We start from the raw sequence: 19,533 nt of genomic DNA, 5'->3' as shown, positions 1-19,533 counted from the left end.
CAAACGAGCTTCAATGCCATACAACACTCCTTCTGTGGCCTCCAACTGCTCTTAAACGCTAGTATAACTAAATGCATGCTCTTCAACCGATCGCTGCCCGCACCCGCCTGCCCGACTAGCATCACTACTCTGGACGGTTCTGACTTAGAATATATGTGGACAACTACAAATAACTAGGTGTCTGGCTAGATTGTAAACTCTCCTTCCAGACTCATATTAAGCATCTCCAATCCAAAATTAAATCTAGAATCGGCTTCTTATTTCGCAACAAAGCATCCTTCACTCACGCTGTCAAACATACCCTCGTAAAACTGACTATCCTACCGATCCTCGACTTTGGCGATGTCATTTACAAAATAGCCTACAACACTCTACTCAGCAAACTGGATGCAGTCTATCACAGTGCCGTCCGTTTTGTCACCAAAGCCCCATATACCACCCACCACTACCTGTATGATCTCGTCGGCTGGCCCTCGCTACATATTCGTCACCAGACACACTGGCTCCAGGTCATCTATAAGTCTTTGCTAGGTAAAGCTCCGCCTTATCTCAGCGCACTGGTCACCATAACAACACCCACCCGTAGCACGCGCTCCAGCAGGTATATCTCACTGGTCATCCCCAAAGCCAACACCTCATTTGGCCGCATTTCCTTCCAGTTCTCTGCTGTCAATGACTGGAACAAATTGCAAAAATCGCTGAAGTTGGAGACTTCACTAACTTTAAGCATCAGCTATCTGAGCAGCTTACCGATAGCTGCAGCTGTAAAAAAAATGCATTGCACTAAGCCAAGGAAATTAAGTTCACCAAAGTGGTCAAACCTGGCTATCATCTGAACATTGATATTGTCCAGTATGTTATAGTAGATTCACACCCTCTCTACTCTGACTGTTTACATTTCTGCTCAAATCATATAAACGATTAAAGCTTTCATTGTGTCGCTGATAGTTATGCCAGAAATCCTTATCCATCACTTTGTTCTGCAGAAGACGGAAGAGCGCATCATTTTCATTGAAAATTCCATCATAGGCCATAAGCAAAAAGCAAACATGGTGGTGGCCTCTAAATGGGTTGCTAACTAAAGAAATTTCAGCAAAGGCATGTAATAGTTCCACATAGTTGTCCCCGGGCCTGTTTGATGAGCTGGCACTCATCAATGCCACGAAATGCCAACTCCCGTTTACCTAGGTAGGCTACCCAAGGTATCATATAGCATTAATTAGCATTAAGTAATTAAATACAATTCACACACTTAAGGAGAACATCGCTGGTCCTCCCTACTGCCTCTGATCTGGCGGACTCACTAAACACAAATGCTTAGTTTGTAAATGATGTCTGCATGTTGTAATGTGACCCTGGCTTAATATAAGCAATTTGAAATTATTTATACTTTTGATAAGTATATTTAAAACCAAATAGTTAGACTTTTACTCAAGTAGTATTTACTGGGTGACTTTTACTTGAGTCATTTTCTTTATGTATCTTAGGTATCTTTATGTTTACTCAAGCATGAAAATGTGATACTTTTCCCACCACTGCCTCAACTAAGGTGTTGGTCTTCCATCCCTTATCAATAGAAAATCCAACTTTGAAAATGGTTTCAGATACAATATGTTACCCGTCTTGATCAGCTGGGTGACTTTTACTTGAGTAATTTTCTATTAAGGTATCTTTATGTTTACTCAAGCATGAAAATGTGATACTTTTCCCACCACTGCCTCAACTAAGGTGTTGGTCTTCCATCCCTTATCACTAGAAAATCTAACTTTGAAAATGGTTTCAGATACAATGTTACCCATCTTGATCAGCTTAAGCTGATTGATTAAGCAGTGAAACGAACGTGACATCCATAGGCAGGAGTGAGCTACATAACAAAAACAATTAGGAGAAGCTCATTTACTGCATTTTTATACAATTTAAAATCTTAAAAATGCTATTTGGAGAACAGAATTTAAAATAATTAAAATAAAATAAATTATCACATTGACTGCTGTAGCTTCATTCACCTCAGTCGATCTACAAACATAGCCTATTAGCTATACAATTAGCCGCTACACAAGGGATCTGTTAGCAGAAGACGTTTGCAGTTTAAAAAGCAAATTTCCTGCAATTCCACATATTTTGCCTTGACTAATATATCTGAGGGAGAGTGATTAACAGAATCAGTGGGGGCCCCCGGAGGTCAGGGGCCCTGGACATGAGCATAGCCGCCGGAAATAAAAAAATAAAAAAAGTTTCACGAAGGTAGTGCACTGGGCCTTTACTAGTCCCGTACCAATATAGCTGTGTGTAGCGCAGGCAGTGATTCTCAACCAAAATTGAGTGGTGGGAGGTTGAGCAGTACAGAATTATTGAAAATGGAAATGGTTTCTCCAGTCAATATGGTGGCAGGTGGCCTCAAGGTTAAAGTGTTAGGTCCACTAACCAAAAAGTCGCTGGTTTGAATACCTGAGCTGACAAAGATAAAATATCTGTAGCAGTGCCCTTCAGCAAAGCATTTTGTTTTCATGTTACATTTATTATCAATAGAGCATTCTAACTAAACTCAGCAAAAAAAGAAACGTCCCTTTTTCAGGACCCTGTCTTTCAAAGATAATTCATAAAAATCCAAATAACTTCACAGATCTTCATTGTAAAGGGTTTAAACACTGTTTCCCATGCTTGTTCATGCTTGGTCATGTTCTTGTTCCCATGCTTGAACATGCACCTGTGGAATGGTCGTTAAGATACTAACAGCGTACAGACGGTAGGCAACTACGGTCACAGTTATGAAAACTTAGGACACTATAGAGGCCTTTCTACTGACTCTGAAAAACACCAAAAGAACGATTCCCAGGGTCCCTGCTCATCTGCGTGAATGTGCCTTAGGCATGCTGCAAGGAGGCATGAGAACTTCAGATGTGGCCAGGGAAATAAATTTCAATGTCCGTACTGTGAGACGCCTAAGATAGCGCTACAGGGAGACAGGATGGACAGCTGATCGACCTCGCAGTGGCAGACCACGTGTAACAACCCCTGCACAGGATCGGTACATCCGAACATCACACCTGCGGGACAGGTACAGGATGGAAACAACTGCCCGAGTTACACCAGGAAAGCACAATCCCTCCATCAGTGCTCAGACTGTCCGCAATAGGCTGAGAGAAGCTGGACAGGGCTTGTAGGCCTGTTGTAAGGCAGGTCCTCACCAGACATCGCCGGCAACAACGTCACCTTTGGGCACAAACCCACCATCGCTGGACCAGACAGGACTGGCAAAAAGTGCTCTTCACTGACGGACGAGTCGCGGTTTTGTCTCACCAGGGGTGATGGTCGGATTCGCGTTTATCGTCGAAGGAATGAGCATTACACCGAGGCCTGTACTCTGGAGCGGGATCGATTTGGAAGTGGAGGGTCCGTCATGGTCTGGGGCGGTGTGTCACAGCATCAACGGACTGAGCTTGTTGTCATTGCAGGCAATCTCAACACTGTGCGTTACAGGGAAGACATCCTCCTCCCTCATGTGGTACCCTTCCTGCAGGCTCATCCTGACATGACCCTCCAGCATGACAATGCCACCAGCCATACTGCTTGTTCTGTGCTTGATTTCTTGCAAGACAGGTATGTCAGTATTCTGCCATGGCCAGCGAAGAGCCCGGATCTCAAACCCATTGAGCACGTCTGGGACCTGTTGGATCGGAGGGTGAGGGCTAGGGCCATTCCCCCAGAAATGTCCGGGAACTTGCAGGTGCCTTGGTGGAAGAGTGGGGTAACATCTCAGAGCAAGAACTGGCAAATCTGGTGCAGTCCATGAGATGCACTGCAGTACTTAATGCAGCTGCTGGCCACAGCAGATACTTTTGATTTTGACCCCCTCTTTATTCAGGGACACATTTTTCCATTTGTTAGTCACATGTGTGAGGAACTTGTTCAGTTTGTGTCTCAGTTGTTGAATCTTATGTTCATACAAATATTTACACGTGCAGTTGACAGTGAGAGGACGTTTCTTTTTTTGCTGAGTTTAGTTTCCCACATTGCATTTTGGCCCAAAACCTAACTTTGTGAATTTTCCACTTCCACAAGTATTTGGTCGCTACTGAGGTGACACACTGAAATGAGAGTCCTGAGACAAAATCAGAACCACTGCCCTATAGATTAAACTTTTCATGCATATTTTCCAGTATCTAGTACAACAGTACTAGACTCAGCTTTACCAACTCCATTACCCCAGTCACAGCCACCTCCGCATCACATGCACCCCCATTAATCATCATCAATGGCATTATCAAACAACGGATCTGGTAAATAAACTCAAAAATATGAAACCATGGCCATTTTTCAATCCAAGGCACTTTATAGAGCCGCGCATTGGACAGTCAATAGAGTGTATTTTAACAGGTAATCAACGCTTGATCTGACATTCGCAGGGATCACTGCAAACGCCTTGGAAATTGCAATTAAATTACGCCTTTGTCGGCTGTCCAACACACTGCTCTATAACGCACATTGGATTGAATCCTGGCATGACTGACGGTTGCACCTGGAGGCCTATGGAAGTCTAACAGAAGATGTGATTGTAAAGTAATTTAACTTAGAAATATATCTCATGATCTTAGTTCATCCGTCATACCCCATCAGAAAACTATGTAATTAAAAACAAATACTATATCCTCATAACATGGTTAAAACTATACTTTGATAGCATAGCTCTTTCTATGAATTTGAAAGTGGTTACATTTCTCCAGCCCAATCCCTCAATAGTTTATCGAAACAACATGGTTGGGTTGCCCATTTCGTTACTTTCAAATCCCGGAATGCCCCTTAAAGAAAAAACAGGGAAAAGAAATCAACCGGCATTCAAATGGGAAACAAAATGTTCTTTATTTACAAAACAACTGGGAGGTTGCAGTAGGCATTTCCCTAAGAATGCAATAGTCATCACAAATGTAAAGGCTGTTCCAAAGCTACTATTAAAAACAAAACAAATGAGACAAGAATTCCAACAGTAAATAAAAAGGGGTCCAAAGTGTAATCCAAGCGGTCTCTCCACTTCCGTCACCACCGCCTTAGATCAGGTCAGCCACTGAGGAGAAAATATTTTATGTTAATGACAACCATCTAATGTCAATGCCCATTTTGTAAAAGAACCCCAGTTCTTTATGGCCCTAAAATCTGTAAACCCAGTATATGGTTGAAACAAAATGTACATTTAGTTGCTTGAACAACCAAAACATCAATACTAAACATATCAACATTGTCAATTAAATATTCAGGCAGAGGATTAACAAATGCTAATTTACCGTTCATTGGCATTTCATCGATCTGTGTGGAATAGTACTGCTCAATGTCACGGAGAATACGGATGTCGTCGTTCTTCACAAAGTTGATGGCCACACCCTTGCGGCCGTAACGACCCGATCGGCCAATCCTATGAAGAGAGGAGAGGTTGAGGGACAAAAACGGCAGTAAATGTTTGCCCTGACAAACCGATTTTTGCTTGATCCGGCTATACGGGCCAGAAGCTCCTGGAAAGAGATTGGGGAGGTAGAGGATAGATGCGGTAAAGAGGTCAATGGAATGCAGACCATGGTGGAGAGAAGGACGCTGGATTGGCCTATATTCAACAAATCTGATCTATGCAGATATGTCAAATCTGTTATGATTGATGTATTTTAAACAGGACCACAATGTGGTTATTAAAATCCAATTTGGATATATTTGGCTGTTTTCGCTGCATAACATTTAGAAGTTGTCCCTTTCCAAGTTTAGAAAACGTGACTGCTAAATGCTAACTTCCGTTTGTATAAGCTGGTAGCATAGCTAGCATACAGAAATCTGTGGTAGTAGTCAGTGTTTTTTTAAACTAATGCAGTTGATTGATGACAAGAACATGTACTTGGGTTGATATTCAAACAAGCATTATACTCTGATTTTTAACTCAACATAGTATGAAATACACAAACTGCCTAAATGTAGGCACATTTCCCTGGGAGGCAATGGGGAGAGTCAGGTGGGAAAACACCTTTTTTACTTAATGCCATCTTGTCAAGCACCGGGAAATGGACTCCAACATCTGAAGAGGTAAGGTCTTGTCTTTTCGTTTAGCCAGTTGCTCGCAGTTAGCGGGATGGCTTTGAATCACTACAAGTGGTGCCGTGGAGACAAATTTATTGCATGCATATGTATGACAGCTCGCCGAAACGCAAGAAGTATGAATGCTCTGACTTCTGCAGAAGCCGCTTACTGTAACCACTGCAGATGTCGGATTGACCATAAAAAAATGCAAAAAATTTAAATCGGCTTTTAGTGTCCTGAGAGTGTGAACAGAGAAACAGTACAAAACGTACTCGACCTCTGCAACTCTGGGCTTTACTGTGGCACTGGAATGGAACCCACAGCTTACACTGAGGACTGAGCCAGGTTACGAACAGTGCAAAAAGGATGATTTTCCTCGACTTCACTGTTGACCGAATAGCCACATTGCATACTTAATATCGCTTAGTTTCTATAGTTGTTCTCTGAGCTGGGCAGCCAGACGTACCTGTGGATGTACAGCTCTCTGTTGTTGGGCAGGTCGTAGTTGATAATGAGGGACACCTGGGGCACATCCAGACCTCGGGCCCACACATCAGTTGAGATAAGCACTCGGCTATGGGGGGAGAGAGGAGAGATCCATGTTAGGCCAAACCAAGGTCGTATTCACTTGGAACCCGAACGGGCACAAACAAGGAAGTACTATCTGAACTTTGCAAAACGTTTTATTACGATGTGCACCAATTAAAAACGACCCACGTCAACCCCTGGGAGGTTTAAAAGAACAATGCGTAGACTTGTTCCCAGGGAGCGAACAGAGAAACAGTACAAGACGTACCGGACCTCTGCCACTCTCTGGGCTTTACTGTGGCACTGGAATGGAACCCAAAGCTCACACTGAGTACCGAGCCAGGTTACGAACAGTGCAATGAAGAATGTCCGTTTAAGTGTTTAGTCCACTAGTATGCTTTATCTAGTGTGGGAAACTGTCCGGTATTGTATAGGAAAGAAATGCAAATGGGGGAAATGCAAATGCTATATGAGATGGACCAGAAAGAATCCACACGATACAGTACATTGCCATGTAATAGGATCTAAAATGTTCCTCCCGCTAAGAGACTCAACAAACTGTCCAAACAACTAAGCTAATGTCTCTGGCCATCACAAGATGGACACGACTCTAGATTACACAGCTACATGTGCAAATTGTTGGTGATTGCACCCTTTATAAACAGTAAAAAAATAAATAAAGAGTATAAGACCAGCTTCTACTTTATCATAGAAGTATGACACAGTAACTGACACGAGAGCACATTCACTATTGATAAATATTGACCCAGTGGTCATACAACCAAAATGTTAAAAATAAAAAAAATAGAGAAATACACTCAAATCTTCTTGAATAGCCTTCAAAGATTCATTGGGATGCTAAAAACACTATTTCATCATTATTACCTGGCGCCGGACCGGAACTCTTTCATGATGGACTCTCTCTCCTTCTGGGGCATGTCTCCATGCATGGAGGAAACAGTGAAGTTGGCCTCCCTCATCTTCTCAGTCAGCCAGTCAACCTATCGCAAGCAGAGCGAGGACAGATAGAGGCTCAGGCCAAACGCATGACAATGCATTTCAGGGATCCTGCCAAAACATGCTCCCTGAAATGTACAATGTAGGGAATCGGGTGCCATTTAGGACTCGTCGTGTCCCCAGAGAGTGAACAGAGCAACAGTACAAGACGTACTGGACCCCTGCCACACTCTGGGCTTTACTGTGGCACTGGAATGGAACCCAGAGCTCACACTGGAGGACTGAGCCAGGTTACGAACAGTGCAAACAAAGATTTTATTGACATTCATCGGTGTGATGGGCAAGATCAATGAGATGTTGAAGAAAGACTGGCATTCTTCATTTGTCAAACGAACAATGTCAAACAAAGCATGTTGGCCCCGGGGAGACGGAAGCGCTGGGACCTCTTAGTTTCATTTCATAGAAATCTATTAAACTAATATCAGAATAATTACAATGGTGGGCATTTGAAAGAATGTATTTTGTTATGATACACAACTGAAAAACTAAACGTAACATATCTTCACTGCGCTTGACATATTCCACAAACAAACACCTTCGTGTTGGGACATTGACAGTGCTTCTAAATTACCTGCTAAATAGTTGCATTTAAAATGTCAAGTACACATTACTGATTGAATACAAACCTTCAATGGCGTACTCCTGACCATCCCTATTTCTTACCAGTACATATAGGGAAAGGGAGACCGTACTCACTAGGAGGAAAAACATACATTAACTATCAACAGCTGCCAACAACCCAAGTAGTTTCTCCTAGGCACAGATCTAGGGTCAGCTTCCCCTCCCCTAATCTGAACTATTATTGGGGGAAATGCAAAACTAACTAAAAATCAGTGTTTAGGGGCAACTTGGCAATACATGCAACTTGGTTTTAGTTGTGTACAGACCTTCCGCTTGGTGTTGCAGAAGATGACAGCCTGTGTGATGGTGAGGGTGTCATACAGGTCACACAGGGTGTCAAACTTCCACTCCTCCCTCTCTACTGCCACGAAAAACTGCTTGATGCCCTCCAGAGTCAACTCATCACTGGGAGAAGGAAAAGGAAGAGGGGTTAACTAGGTATTGAACCTCTTCTGCTGCTAAAGGAACACAAAGGCCTTTTCCAGTGAGTGGAGGTCTTCCTATTCCAGTTAACTCCGTTTTTCCCATAGAAATATTTTCTAGGCAGGGTGCAAAGCCCCCAAAAATAATAACCATACCTTCAAAAAAATAACAAAAAAAGGAGAGCAGCATGTAGTTTGCCATGACAGGAGGTTTTGGTTCATGTTCCCAGAGAGTGAACAGAGAAACAGTACAAGACGTACCAGACCCCTGCTACTCTCTGGGCTTTACTGTGGCACTGGAATGGAACACACAGCTCACACTGAGGACTGAGCCAGGTTACGAACAGTGCCAAAAATAAAGATTTCCTTGACTCGCCTATATAATAGTCAGAAATACGTATCAGATGGAATATTTCGCCCTTCTCTTCGGAAAGGTCCCACAGGAAAGGTGGAGGGCCTTTCCGATTTAAGCATGGCTGATTCTCTGATGACTATATTTGTATTCAGACTAAGTACCTGTATTCAGACTAACTCCAGGAACAAGGTAGCCTGGTTGTGGTCCCGTGTGGCTCAGTGGATAGAGCATGGCGCTTGCAACGCCAGGGTTGTGGGTTCATTCCCCACGGGGGGACCAGGATGAATATGTATGAACTTTCCAATTTGTAAGTCGCTCTGGATAAGAGCGTCTGCTAAATGACTTTAATGTAAATGTTGAACCAGCCTGGTCATTCTCAAAACAGCGATCATGCTGGTTCCACTAGGCTAGAATCCAGGGTGGTACTTCCTAATATATACAGCCGAGTAATGCTTGACTCACCGTTTGACCAGGATGCGGATGGGGTCGGTCATGAACTTGTTGGTCATCTCCAGGATCTCGTGGGGCAGCGTGGCGCTGATCAGACACACCTGGGTGGCGGGGGGCAGGTACCGGTACACGTCGTAGATCTGCTCTTTGAAACCTGCCGGACGGTTAAGGGAAAGCTATTCAGTATCCCCTTCATATTACACTAGACTTCCAGGGAAAAGTCACGCAGACCGTCAAAACGACTTTCCTGTTGAAAAGTGTCTGAGCCCAAGTGTCCCTGCCTGCCGTGGGATGCAGACAGGTAGGGATAGTAGGAAACTTGTTGATGTGTGCAGGGGGAACGACAAAGCGGCACTGTAACTTATCCTGCTTTACCATGAGACCTCGTTGTTGTTGTTTAGGAGAGACCAGAAACACAAACAACTGGCAGACGTCATCTCAGTAATGCACAATAGCGTGTCTGGCTTACCCTTGTTGAGCATTTCGTCTGCTTCGTCCAGCACCAGCATCTTGATGGCACGCGTCCTCAAACTCCTCCTGCGGATCATATCTAAAGAACAGAGAGAGAGAGAGCAGTGCTTGCATTAGTCTGCCTGCTGTGGGGAAATGGAGGCTACTCAACTCATACACGACCCTTGGGGTGACTACAGTGAGCCTAATTCATGATTGTCTACTCATGCATATTTTCTAGTTACCTTCCTTTGAAATGAAGTGTTCTGGTCTCAGGTAAATCATGATTTTTTTTTATTTTATTTTTTTAGATCGGGAGACTATAGTGGGACCTTAAGTCATTGATTTACCATCCTTCTTTCCCCTGTGTGTTACACGGGGCGTCATGTTACCAGAGAGTGAACAGAGCAACGGTACAAGACGTACTGGACCTCTGCCACTCTCTGGGCTTTACTGTGGCACTGGAATGGAACCCAAAGCTCACACTGAGGACTGAGCCAGGTTACGAACAGTGCAAAAAGGATGATTTTCTTGACTTTTACTTTTTGGGCGGCAGGTATCCTAGTGGTTAGAGAGTTAGGCCAGTAACCGAAAGGTTGAATTCCAAAGCTGACAGGGGAAAAATCTGTCCTTCTGCCCCTGAACAAGGCAGTTAACCCACTGTTCCCCGGTAGGCCGTCATTGTAAGTAAGAATTTGTTCTTAACTGACTTGCCTAGTTTAATAAATACAAATATATACTGTTGTCCTGAGTATGCAGAGTATGCTCATTACATAAGGTACAAAAAGTTTCAACGAAGGCAGAGCCAGACTGAACCCACAAAGTGAAACAATGTTGAAACAGCGAAATTCAGTTTTGATCCTGTCACAGAATTCTGAGAGTTATTAAAATGTCTAGTCTGCTTAGCTGGGCAGACAGACATTTATACCTGTGGATGGGAGATAGACACTAGAAGGTTAGGGTTCAGGGAACTCACCAAACACTCTCCCAGGGGTCCCTGCTACTACGTGCTGGCCATAGTCCAGTTTACGGATGTCCTCACCCACGTTTGTCCCTCCGATGCAGGAATGACACTGGACGTTCATGTAGTCACCGAGGGCCAGGAGCACCTGGGGGGGGGGGGGGTTAACATCTGAATATTAGGAGATAATGGCTGCGTCCAAATTTTCTACCAGTGTGCACTTGCACACTCCCAGTCATGGATTTAACAATGGTGGAAACTCCCTCCAGCCAAGGCTTTCACCAATCCAATCCTTTGCCAGTGTTCTGATCTGGGCAGCATTCAGTCGGCATAGAACAGGAGAAAACGTTTTGGAAACTGAGGGAAACCGGGAGGTACTATCTGAACATATCAAATAAACACTTGTTCCCATTTTCCATTGCACAGCGTTTTGAAGTATTTGCTACAGTGTTTCCAAATGAACAGGACCCCGAACCTGTCCAATGGAAACACTTTGTTTTAAGACATTTTGCTACTGTGTGCCCTACTGAACACGACCCTTATCTTCCAAAGCAGTTTTCCCCCAGTCCATCAGAAGACACTTGATATTCAGTCACATACCTTCTGTATCTGTCCAGCCAACTCTCTGGTGGGAGCCAGGATCAGTGCTTGGGTTTCACGCACCTTTTACAAAAACAAAAAATTATCACATTTTGCTCACGCTGGCCAAACTCCACATATTCAGAGTGCGAGAAAACTTCACAACACAAAATGTTGTTGGATGATCCATAACGGCTATGTGATGATAACGGCACAGCAGTACCTACAACAGGGCTTGAATTCATGTTGCACCGCAGAGTAAGAGTGCTGATCTAGGATCTCATCATATAAAATTATTCATTATGATCCAAAAGGAAAAACTGATACTAGATCAGCACTCCTACTCTGAGACGCCCTAGTCTGCACATACCAACAACCTTACTCAAATACCTGAATGTCAAGACACTGCAGCACTGATACGCAAAACGTGGCAGTCTTTCCTGTTCCTGACTGAGACCTGAAAGAAAAAAAAGAAGTGTTGCAGAACAGAGAAAGATGGTATTCAACAGCCACTATAAAACATTTGAACAAGGGCCCAAAAGACAATGTTTTGCAACAGAATCCGACTAATGAATACACCCCTGGTGAATAGCCAAAGTTCCAAACAGCATAAACATATCTTTGGTCTGTAGCTCTGGACGATGTGGTTCTCTAGCATAAACAGTCACTACTTACTGTGCAATGACATCTCTACCCTTGATGATCTGTTTAATTGCTCTTTGTTGGATTGCGGAAGGCTTCTCGAAACCTAAGAATAATAAATAAAAGGTGGTTAATTATGTAGGCCCATGACACTTTCCAGTGACATATTTCAATAAACATTACATACTATTCATGTAATCCTTTGAGCAACTGGAAAATATAGCTGGTAGTACTGAATATTTTTGCCTGTTGTGCAGACAGTGTCAAATTGTATTAACACTGGCTAGATCAGATGGCGCTACAAATAGAGCAAAATGCTCACACACACACAAATATTAAATCAACAAGTGAGGGAAAGGCAACATGCACTAAATGGGGTGGAGCATGCCAGTTAGCTAATATCAGTTAATTTAGGTAGCGAGTTAGCTCGGTTTAATGGAGCTAATTAAGAAGCTAACTTTAGCATGTTAGTTGACTAACTAAAGAAAAACAAATACAACATTCTAGCTTTTTTTTCCATTACAATACTCGTAGTATGTGTTTGTTCTGGGTGTGCAACTGAGTCATGAAGCAGAGAAAATGTGTCCAAATAACTTACTTGGTAGTTGCCTATATGGGCCCACTGTACCAAACAAAACCTCGGACCTACCGTATGCGTAGATCCCACGGAGGAGATCCTCTCGTAGGCCCATTGTGTCGAAGGTAGGCGTAACATCGACCTCCTCGCTGGTCTCAAACTCGATCTTGGTCATGTCTTCCTCCTTCAATAGACGCCTCGTGCGCGGTACGGTGGCTACTTCCATGACTTTTGTGAGCGTTTTCACAAAATAAGAAGGAAATCGACAACTTCACCAACTCGAGTTCTGCTGCGGGAAGTAGAAAAAAGACCGCCGCATGCGTCGCTTTAGTGACGCCGTAAGCAAGAGACAATAATTTGCATGACCAGTAAAGATGTACCAAAGATTTTTTAGAAGACTTTTTAAAATCAAGATAGACCACAACTTGTCGTTTCCAATGGAAACAAATGAGTCAGAGTGGGCAGAACAAATAAGGAGATGGGCAGAGCCAAGCAAGCGCTAGTTATATCCTATAGGCGTGTTCTAGTATGTATTTCCATATTTCCGTTACGGAAGGCGTACTCTGTGAAGTGCCGGTGTGCAATAACTCAATTCTCCTCTGCACTCCTTCTAAACAGCGCGATTTTTAAAAACGTGTGAAATGGGTAGTCTACAAAACTTTGTCCATTCTGTTCATAACATATTCTAGTTTGCGAACAGAAAACTGTATTGAGATCAAATGTTTAATCGATGAGAAAATGCGCAGAATGTCGGCCAAACTACATCCCCTCCCATATTGAGTGGAAATGCCAACCGGATGCTTCACATTTATACATCCAGTGAAATTTTTACATTTTTTTTTACATTTTAAGTCATTTAGCAGACGCTCTTATCCAGAGCGACTTACAAATTGGAAAGTTCATACATATTCATCCTGGTCCCCCCGTGGGAATTGAACCCACAACCCTGGCGTTGCAAGCGCCATGCTCTACCAACTGAGCCACACCGGACCACACGGGACCACCAGAAATATCTGTCTCATTGTTCTATGCAGAAATCGCTCCGCCATTTCCTGGTTGCGAACTAGGAATATATGCGGCGTTCACGTACTAGTCGGGGCAAGAAAACTCGGAACATTTCTGACTTGCTAACTGATTGAACACAGCACGTGTATAACTGCACCCAGTTAGCAAATCAGAAAAGTCAGAGTTTCCTAGTTCTGACTTCTTAGTTCTGACTAGCACAGGAACGTGGCAATACTGAGAAGGACATGTCAGATGCTTCATAATAGCCCGGAAGTAAAGCCGCACTAGGAGCCACATTTGAAATGGAATAGATTGAATACATGGAGCAGGTTGGAAAAAATCGCATTAAAACACGGTTAAAAATTTCGTAAGATCTGTCATCACCATTCATGTAATACCTTAAATATATACATCAGACGGTATTGGGGAGCAATTTCATCGTTTTTTCACGGTTACATTTCCAATTTCAATCATATAGCAACCCTATGCTTTGAATGACTGTTATGGGTAGAGCAGACCATTCGATATGCGCTTAATTTACATATTTATACACCCAAAATTCTAATTTCATCCCTTGCATGTATGTTTATTGGAGTTCCAATCCAAACACCCTCCATTTTATCTTGGTTCAATTTAGCTCCAGCGACTTCTTTGTATAAATTAAAATGATTGTTTCATTTATTCAACTCATCTTGATTTCTGATTATGACAGACACATTATCGGCATAAGCAAGTGCGACAATGGGCTGTCTAGAGCTGGTGATAGTACCTTGAATACTTAGATCTTTAATTCACTTTAGGAGAGGGCTAATAGCTATTACATCCAAAGCTGTGCTAAGTGGGCAACCCTGCTTCACCCCCCCTTTCAATTTCAAAATGTTCGGTCAGGAAACCATTTACATTAACTTGGACAGTAGATCGGCATACAGTAACTTAATCATATCAATTAATGGACTTGGGAACCCATAACATTTCATTACAAACCGTCAATGTTCACATGAAACATCATTAAAAGCATTTTTCTCAACAAGACACAAAATGTAGAAATCAAATTCAGATGTGGATGTAGTAATATCTTTCACCGTACAGATGTTGTCCCACATGAAACGCCCTTTGCTCTTTTTCTATTATGGTATCAAGAACCCCATTTAGTCTGTTCATTATTATTTTCGCTAAGATCTTAATAGTCTAAATGTATTAATGACAGTCAATGGCATGTATTCAAGGATGCCAAGGGAAGCCAGGCTTCCACAAAAAAATGTGTCCCAAAAAAGAAATCAATGTATCCTTCGTCTCTCTGTGTTTCATGATTTAGCTTCACACCAATCACATCACATCAAAAGCCAAACATCATAAACAGAAACATTTTGAATTGTTGCATCTGTTCTGTTGTTGTCCTCCGGTGGCAAGATAGCTAGCAATATATATTTTTTAATTCCATTCTTTTACTTTTAGATTTGTGTGTATTGTTGTGTATTGTTAGATATCACTGCAGTGTTGGAGCTAGGAACACAAAACATGTGTATGTGACCAATAACATTTGATTTGATGTGATTCTCTATACTGGCCAATGATTATAATTGCGATTCTGATCCAACCATATATTCATACATTGTTCCACTGGCCTGAGAGGATGGAGATTCAATACGTATAGTACCAGTCAAAAGTTTGGACACACCTACTAATACCAGGGTTTTTCTTTTTGTTTTACTATTTTCTACATTGTACAATAATAATGAAGATATCAAAACTATGAAATAACACATATGGAATCATGTAGTAACAAAAAAAGTGTTAAGCAAATCAAAATATATTTTATATTTGAGATTCTTCAAAGTAGCCACCCTTGGCATTCTCTCAACCAGCTTCATAAGGTTGTCACCTGGAATACATTTCAATTAACAGGTGTGCCTTGTTAAGAGTTAATTTGTGGTATTTCTTTCCCTCTTAATGGGTTTAAGCCAATCAGTTGTGTTGGGAAAAGGTAGGGGTGGTATACAGAAGATAGTCCTATATGGTAAAATACCAAGTCCATATTATGGCAAGAACAGCTCAAATAAGCAAAGAGAAACGACAGTCCATCATTACTTTTAGACATGAAACTTTTAGATGATACAGAAAATTTCAATTACTTTGAGAGTGGAGTCGCAAAAACCATCAAGCACTATGATGAAACTAGCTCTCATGCGGACCGCCACAGGAAAGGAAGACCCAGAGTTACCTCTGCTGCAGAGGATAAGTTCACTAGAGTTAACTGCACCTCAGATTGCAGCCCAAATAAATGCTTCACAGAGTTCAAGTAACAAACACATCTCAACATCAACTGTTCAGAGGAGACTGCGTGAATCAGACCTTCATGGTCGAATTGCTGCAAAGTAACCACTACTAGGGGCGGCAAGTAGCCTGGTGGGTAGGAGTGTTGAGCCAGTAACCGAAAGGTTGCTGGATCGAACCCCCGAGCTGACAAGGTACAAATCTGATGTTCTGCCCCTGAGCAAGGCAGTTAACCCACTGTTCCCCAGGCGCCGATGACGTGGATGTCGATTAAGGCAGCCCTCGCACCTCTCTGATTCAGAGGGGTTGAGTTAAATGCATAAGATACATTTCAGTTGAATGCATTCAGTTGTACAACTGACTAGGTATCCCTCTTTCCCCTAAAGGACACCAATAATAAGAAGAGACTTGCTTGGGCCAAGAAACATGAGCAATGAACATTAGACCGGTGGAAATCTGTGCTTTGGTCTGACGAGTCCAAATGTGAGATTTTTGGTTCCAACCACCATGTCTTTCTGAAGCGCAGATTAGGTGAACGGATGATCTCCGCATGTGTGGTTCCCACCGTGAAGCATGGAAGAGGTGTGCTGGTGCTTTGCTGGTGACACTGTGTGTGATTTATTTAGAATTCAAGGCACACTTAACCAGCATGGCCATCCCATCTGGTTTGCGCTTATTGGGACGATCATTTATTTTTCAACAGGACAAGTACCCAAAACATATCTCCAGGCTGTGTAAGGGCTATTTGACCAATGAGAGTGATGAAGTGCTGCATCAGATGACCTGGCCTCGACAATTACCCGACCTCAACCCAATTGAGATGGTTTGGGATCAGTTGGACCGCAGAGTAAAGGAAAAGCAGCCAACAAGTGCTCAGCATATGTGGTAACTCCTTCAAGACTGTTGGAAAAGCATTCCTCATGAAGCTGGTTGAGAGAATGCCAAGAGTGTGCAAAGCTGTCATCAAGGCAAAGGGTGGCTACTTTGAAGAATATAACATATATTTTGATTTGTTTAACACTTTTTTGGTTACTACATGATTCCATATGTGTTATTTCATAGTGTATGTCTTCACTATTAGTCTACAATATAGTAAATAGTTTAAAAAAAAATTGAATGAGTAGGTGTGTCCAAACTTTTGACTGGTACTGTAGCTTGATGTTAACTAGCTTGCTCGTCATTGCACATTAAATAAAATTAGACTAGCGAGCAAGCATTTTAGCCAGGTAGTTTAGGACGAGGATGGCATTGGCGTTTCTCTACAAGTAGGGTGAGTCAACATGTTTTTCTACTTAGGCACGCACACACACACAGAACAAGGACAGCCACATGATATTTAGCTCACGTTGATTGGACTAAATTGTTTTTGGTATATTTTAGTTGTCACTGTATTAGACTAAGCATAAGCGATTTGATGTTGAAATGGTACTGGATTAGTTGTTTAGTAGTCCGAACATGTGGGAAACATTAACTTGATTGACCATGCTGTCGGTCATATTACTGTTACATGCAATATGCGTTGTGGAATCCTCCAAATAGATGTTTCTCTCCGGCTTTATGATGAAACGTTCAATTTATTTTGCCACTGTCTTCTTATTGTTTCTGGTTTATGCCTTGATCACACCTACAGTATTTTTTGCATTCTGGTACATCAGAAGTACAATAACGCTTTGATCACACCAACAGCATTATTGCGCAAAATGGTAAACAATATCAACTGGATGTGCAACAAAAGTTCAACATTCACCTTCTGCTACCATCTGTCAAGCTGAATAAACCCAACCTATGCACCACACAGAAAGCACTGAAACGGCCTCTGCAAGGCAATGCTGCAAGGCAAACGCAGCGTTCCATTGGAAATGAATGTACTTAGAGTGTACAAATTATTTATTTAACTAGGCAAGTCCGTTAAGAACACATTCTTAATTACAATGACGGCCTACACCGGCCAAAGCCTAACCAGGACGACGCTGGGCCAATTGTGCACTGCCCTATGGGACTCCAGATCACGGCTGGTTGTGATACAGCCTGGAATCGAACCGGGGTCTGTAGTGACGTCTCTAGATACAGTGCCTTAGACCGCTGCGTGACTCGGGAGCCCATATTATGGTCATTCTTTTTCAGTTTGTTTCATACAGGAAGCAGGGAAATATTGGTGACCAACTACAAACATTTTTATTCATACATTTAAATTGAAGAATAGATATTTGACATAGGTGACAATGGTTAACAGTCAAAAATCATCTCAGAAGATGTTCAAGTGGTAGAGAATGTGGGCATAAAGCTGTGTCTTTGTTCAGGCAAGCCAAGTGATAGAAAGTGGTGCTTGCCCTTCTAGGTTTCGCACAAAAGTAAATTAACATTATTTCCTATTAAACAGTTTGATGTTGTTGCTTTTCCCTCATGAAGGCAATGGTTGAGACCAAGAGAACCACACCGATAAATACTGGCTTGATGATTTCCTCTTTAAAAACCACACTTGTGCAGTTCTACTAACACCCAACATGCAGAGCAGATTTCTAAAATATGGGCTAAACAGGTTTTGATATGATAGTTTTTCTTCCATTTGGTGCCTAAGGAACACAACACAGATAGTTAAATCTTCAAAATCCTGGAATATGTCTACGACAATCTAGACTGGCATAGGGTATGATACTGTAAGTAGGTACTAAGACAATGTCCTTCAATATTGAAATCGTAACCAGCATCCTGAAAACACCCCCTTACAATTGGGGTAATAGTTCAGTAGTTGATGGGAAATACAGTACTATCTATGCAGCAACACAGCAAATGCTGTAGATTTACACAGAGAAGAGAATGAGAAAAAGTGCCTGCGTCAGTCTTCCAGATTAACCTTGTGATGTTCTAAAGTAATTCCTTAACCTACAGAATGATAGGGCATTACCTAAACCAGTGGTGGTACCCTGCCAGTGTACAAGGGCAATTCAGTGTATAGGCCCACTCTAGCACAGCATAGAAGTGTAGCACAGTCAAGCTACATGGCAGAGTCAGTGCAGAGTCATAGATGTACAAATATGGGAATCTGACATAAGCTTGATTTTGAAAGGTAATGCTTTGTTTCTGTGTGTATCTGAGCGTAATATATACAGTTGAAGTCGGAAGTTTACATACAAATTGTAGCCCTCCACAAGTCTGGTTCATCCTTGGGAGCAATTTTCAAACGGCTGAAGGTACCACATTCATCTGTACAAACAATAGTATGCAGGTATAAATACCATGGGACCACGCAGCCGTCATACCGCTCAGGAAGAAGACACTTGTCTCCTAGAGATTAATGCACTTTGATAGCATCATGAGGCAGGAAAATTATGTGGATATATTGAAGCAACATCAAGACATCAGTCAGGAAGTTAAAGCTTGGTCGCAAATGGGTCTTCCAAATAGACAATGACCCCAAGCATACTTCCAAAGTTGAGGCAAAATGGCTTAAGGACAACAAACTCAAGGTATTGGAGTGGCCATCAAAGCCCTGACCTCAATCCTATAGAAATTTGTGGGCAGAACTGAAAAAGCATGTGCAAGCAAGGAGGTGTACAAACCTGACTAAGTTACACCAGCTCTGTCAGGAGGAATGGGC

At 42.3% G+C, this 19,533-nt stretch overlaps 1 protein-coding gene and 4 non-coding genes across 5 annotated transcripts; all 5 read right to left on the bottom strand.

The window, feature by feature from the left end:
- Window positions 1-4,835: 4,835 nt before the first annotated feature.
- Window positions 4,836-13,125, bottom strand: LOC139566554 (eukaryotic initiation factor 4A-III). Its single transcript, XM_071387852.1, has 12 exons — window positions 12,729-13,125; window positions 12,113-12,185; window positions 11,828-11,894; window positions 11,459-11,521; window positions 10,874-11,006; window positions 9,917-9,997; window positions 9,460-9,601; window positions 8,487-8,625; window positions 7,468-7,583; window positions 6,521-6,628; window positions 5,280-5,407; window positions 4,836-5,062 (listed from the first exon to the last, which is right to left on the bottom strand). Exons 1-12 carry the CDS (start codon window positions 12,880-12,882, stop codon window positions 5,046-5,048), a joined length of 1,221 nt encoding a protein of 406 aa, XP_071243953.1. The 5' UTR covers window positions 12,883-13,125; the 3' UTR covers window positions 4,836-5,045.
- On the bottom strand, window positions 6,808-6,941 carry LOC139569012 (small nucleolar RNA SNORA54). The gene has a single exon (XR_011673848.1). It is a non-coding gene; the product is annotated as a small nucleolar RNA SNORA54 (small nucleolar RNA).
- Window positions 7,711-7,845, bottom strand: LOC139569011 (small nucleolar RNA SNORA54). Its single transcript, XR_011673847.1, has one exon. It is a non-coding gene; the product is annotated as a small nucleolar RNA SNORA54 (small nucleolar RNA).
- LOC139569014 (small nucleolar RNA SNORA54) lies at window positions 8,861-8,994 on the bottom strand. Its single transcript, XR_011673850.1, has one exon. It is a non-coding gene; the product is annotated as a small nucleolar RNA SNORA54 (small nucleolar RNA).
- LOC139569013 (small nucleolar RNA SNORA54) lies at window positions 10,281-10,414 on the bottom strand. Its single transcript, XR_011673849.1, has one exon. It is a non-coding gene; the product is annotated as a small nucleolar RNA SNORA54 (small nucleolar RNA).
- Window positions 13,126-19,533: the final 6,408 nt, after the last annotated feature.

This window comes from Salvelinus alpinus, chromosome 2 (assembly GCF_045679555.1).
Source record: "Salvelinus alpinus chromosome 2, SLU_Salpinus.1, whole genome shotgun sequence".
Taxonomy (NCBI): domain Eukaryota; kingdom Metazoa; phylum Chordata; class Actinopteri; order Salmoniformes; family Salmonidae; genus Salvelinus; species Salvelinus alpinus.
Note: the sequence above shows the minus strand (reverse complement) of the source record. Positions and strands in the feature narration are given on the sequence as shown.

What these genes read in the sequence shown, in the direction of transcription:
- LOC139566554 (XM_071387852.1), bottom strand. Translation starts at nt 12,882, where the DNA reads ATGGAAGTAGCCACCGTACCGCGCACGAGGCGTCTATTGAAGGAGGAA. An exon ending in AGACGAAATGCTCAACAAGG is followed by an intron (nt 9,602 to 9,916) that starts GTAAGCCAGACA and finishes ACCGTCCGGCAG; the next exon opens with GTTTCAAAGAGCAGATCTAC. An exon ending in TCTGCAACACCAAGCGGAAG is followed by an intron (nt 7,584 to 8,486) that starts GTCTGTACACAA and finishes TGCTTGCGATAG; the next exon opens with GTTGACTGGCTGACTGAGAA.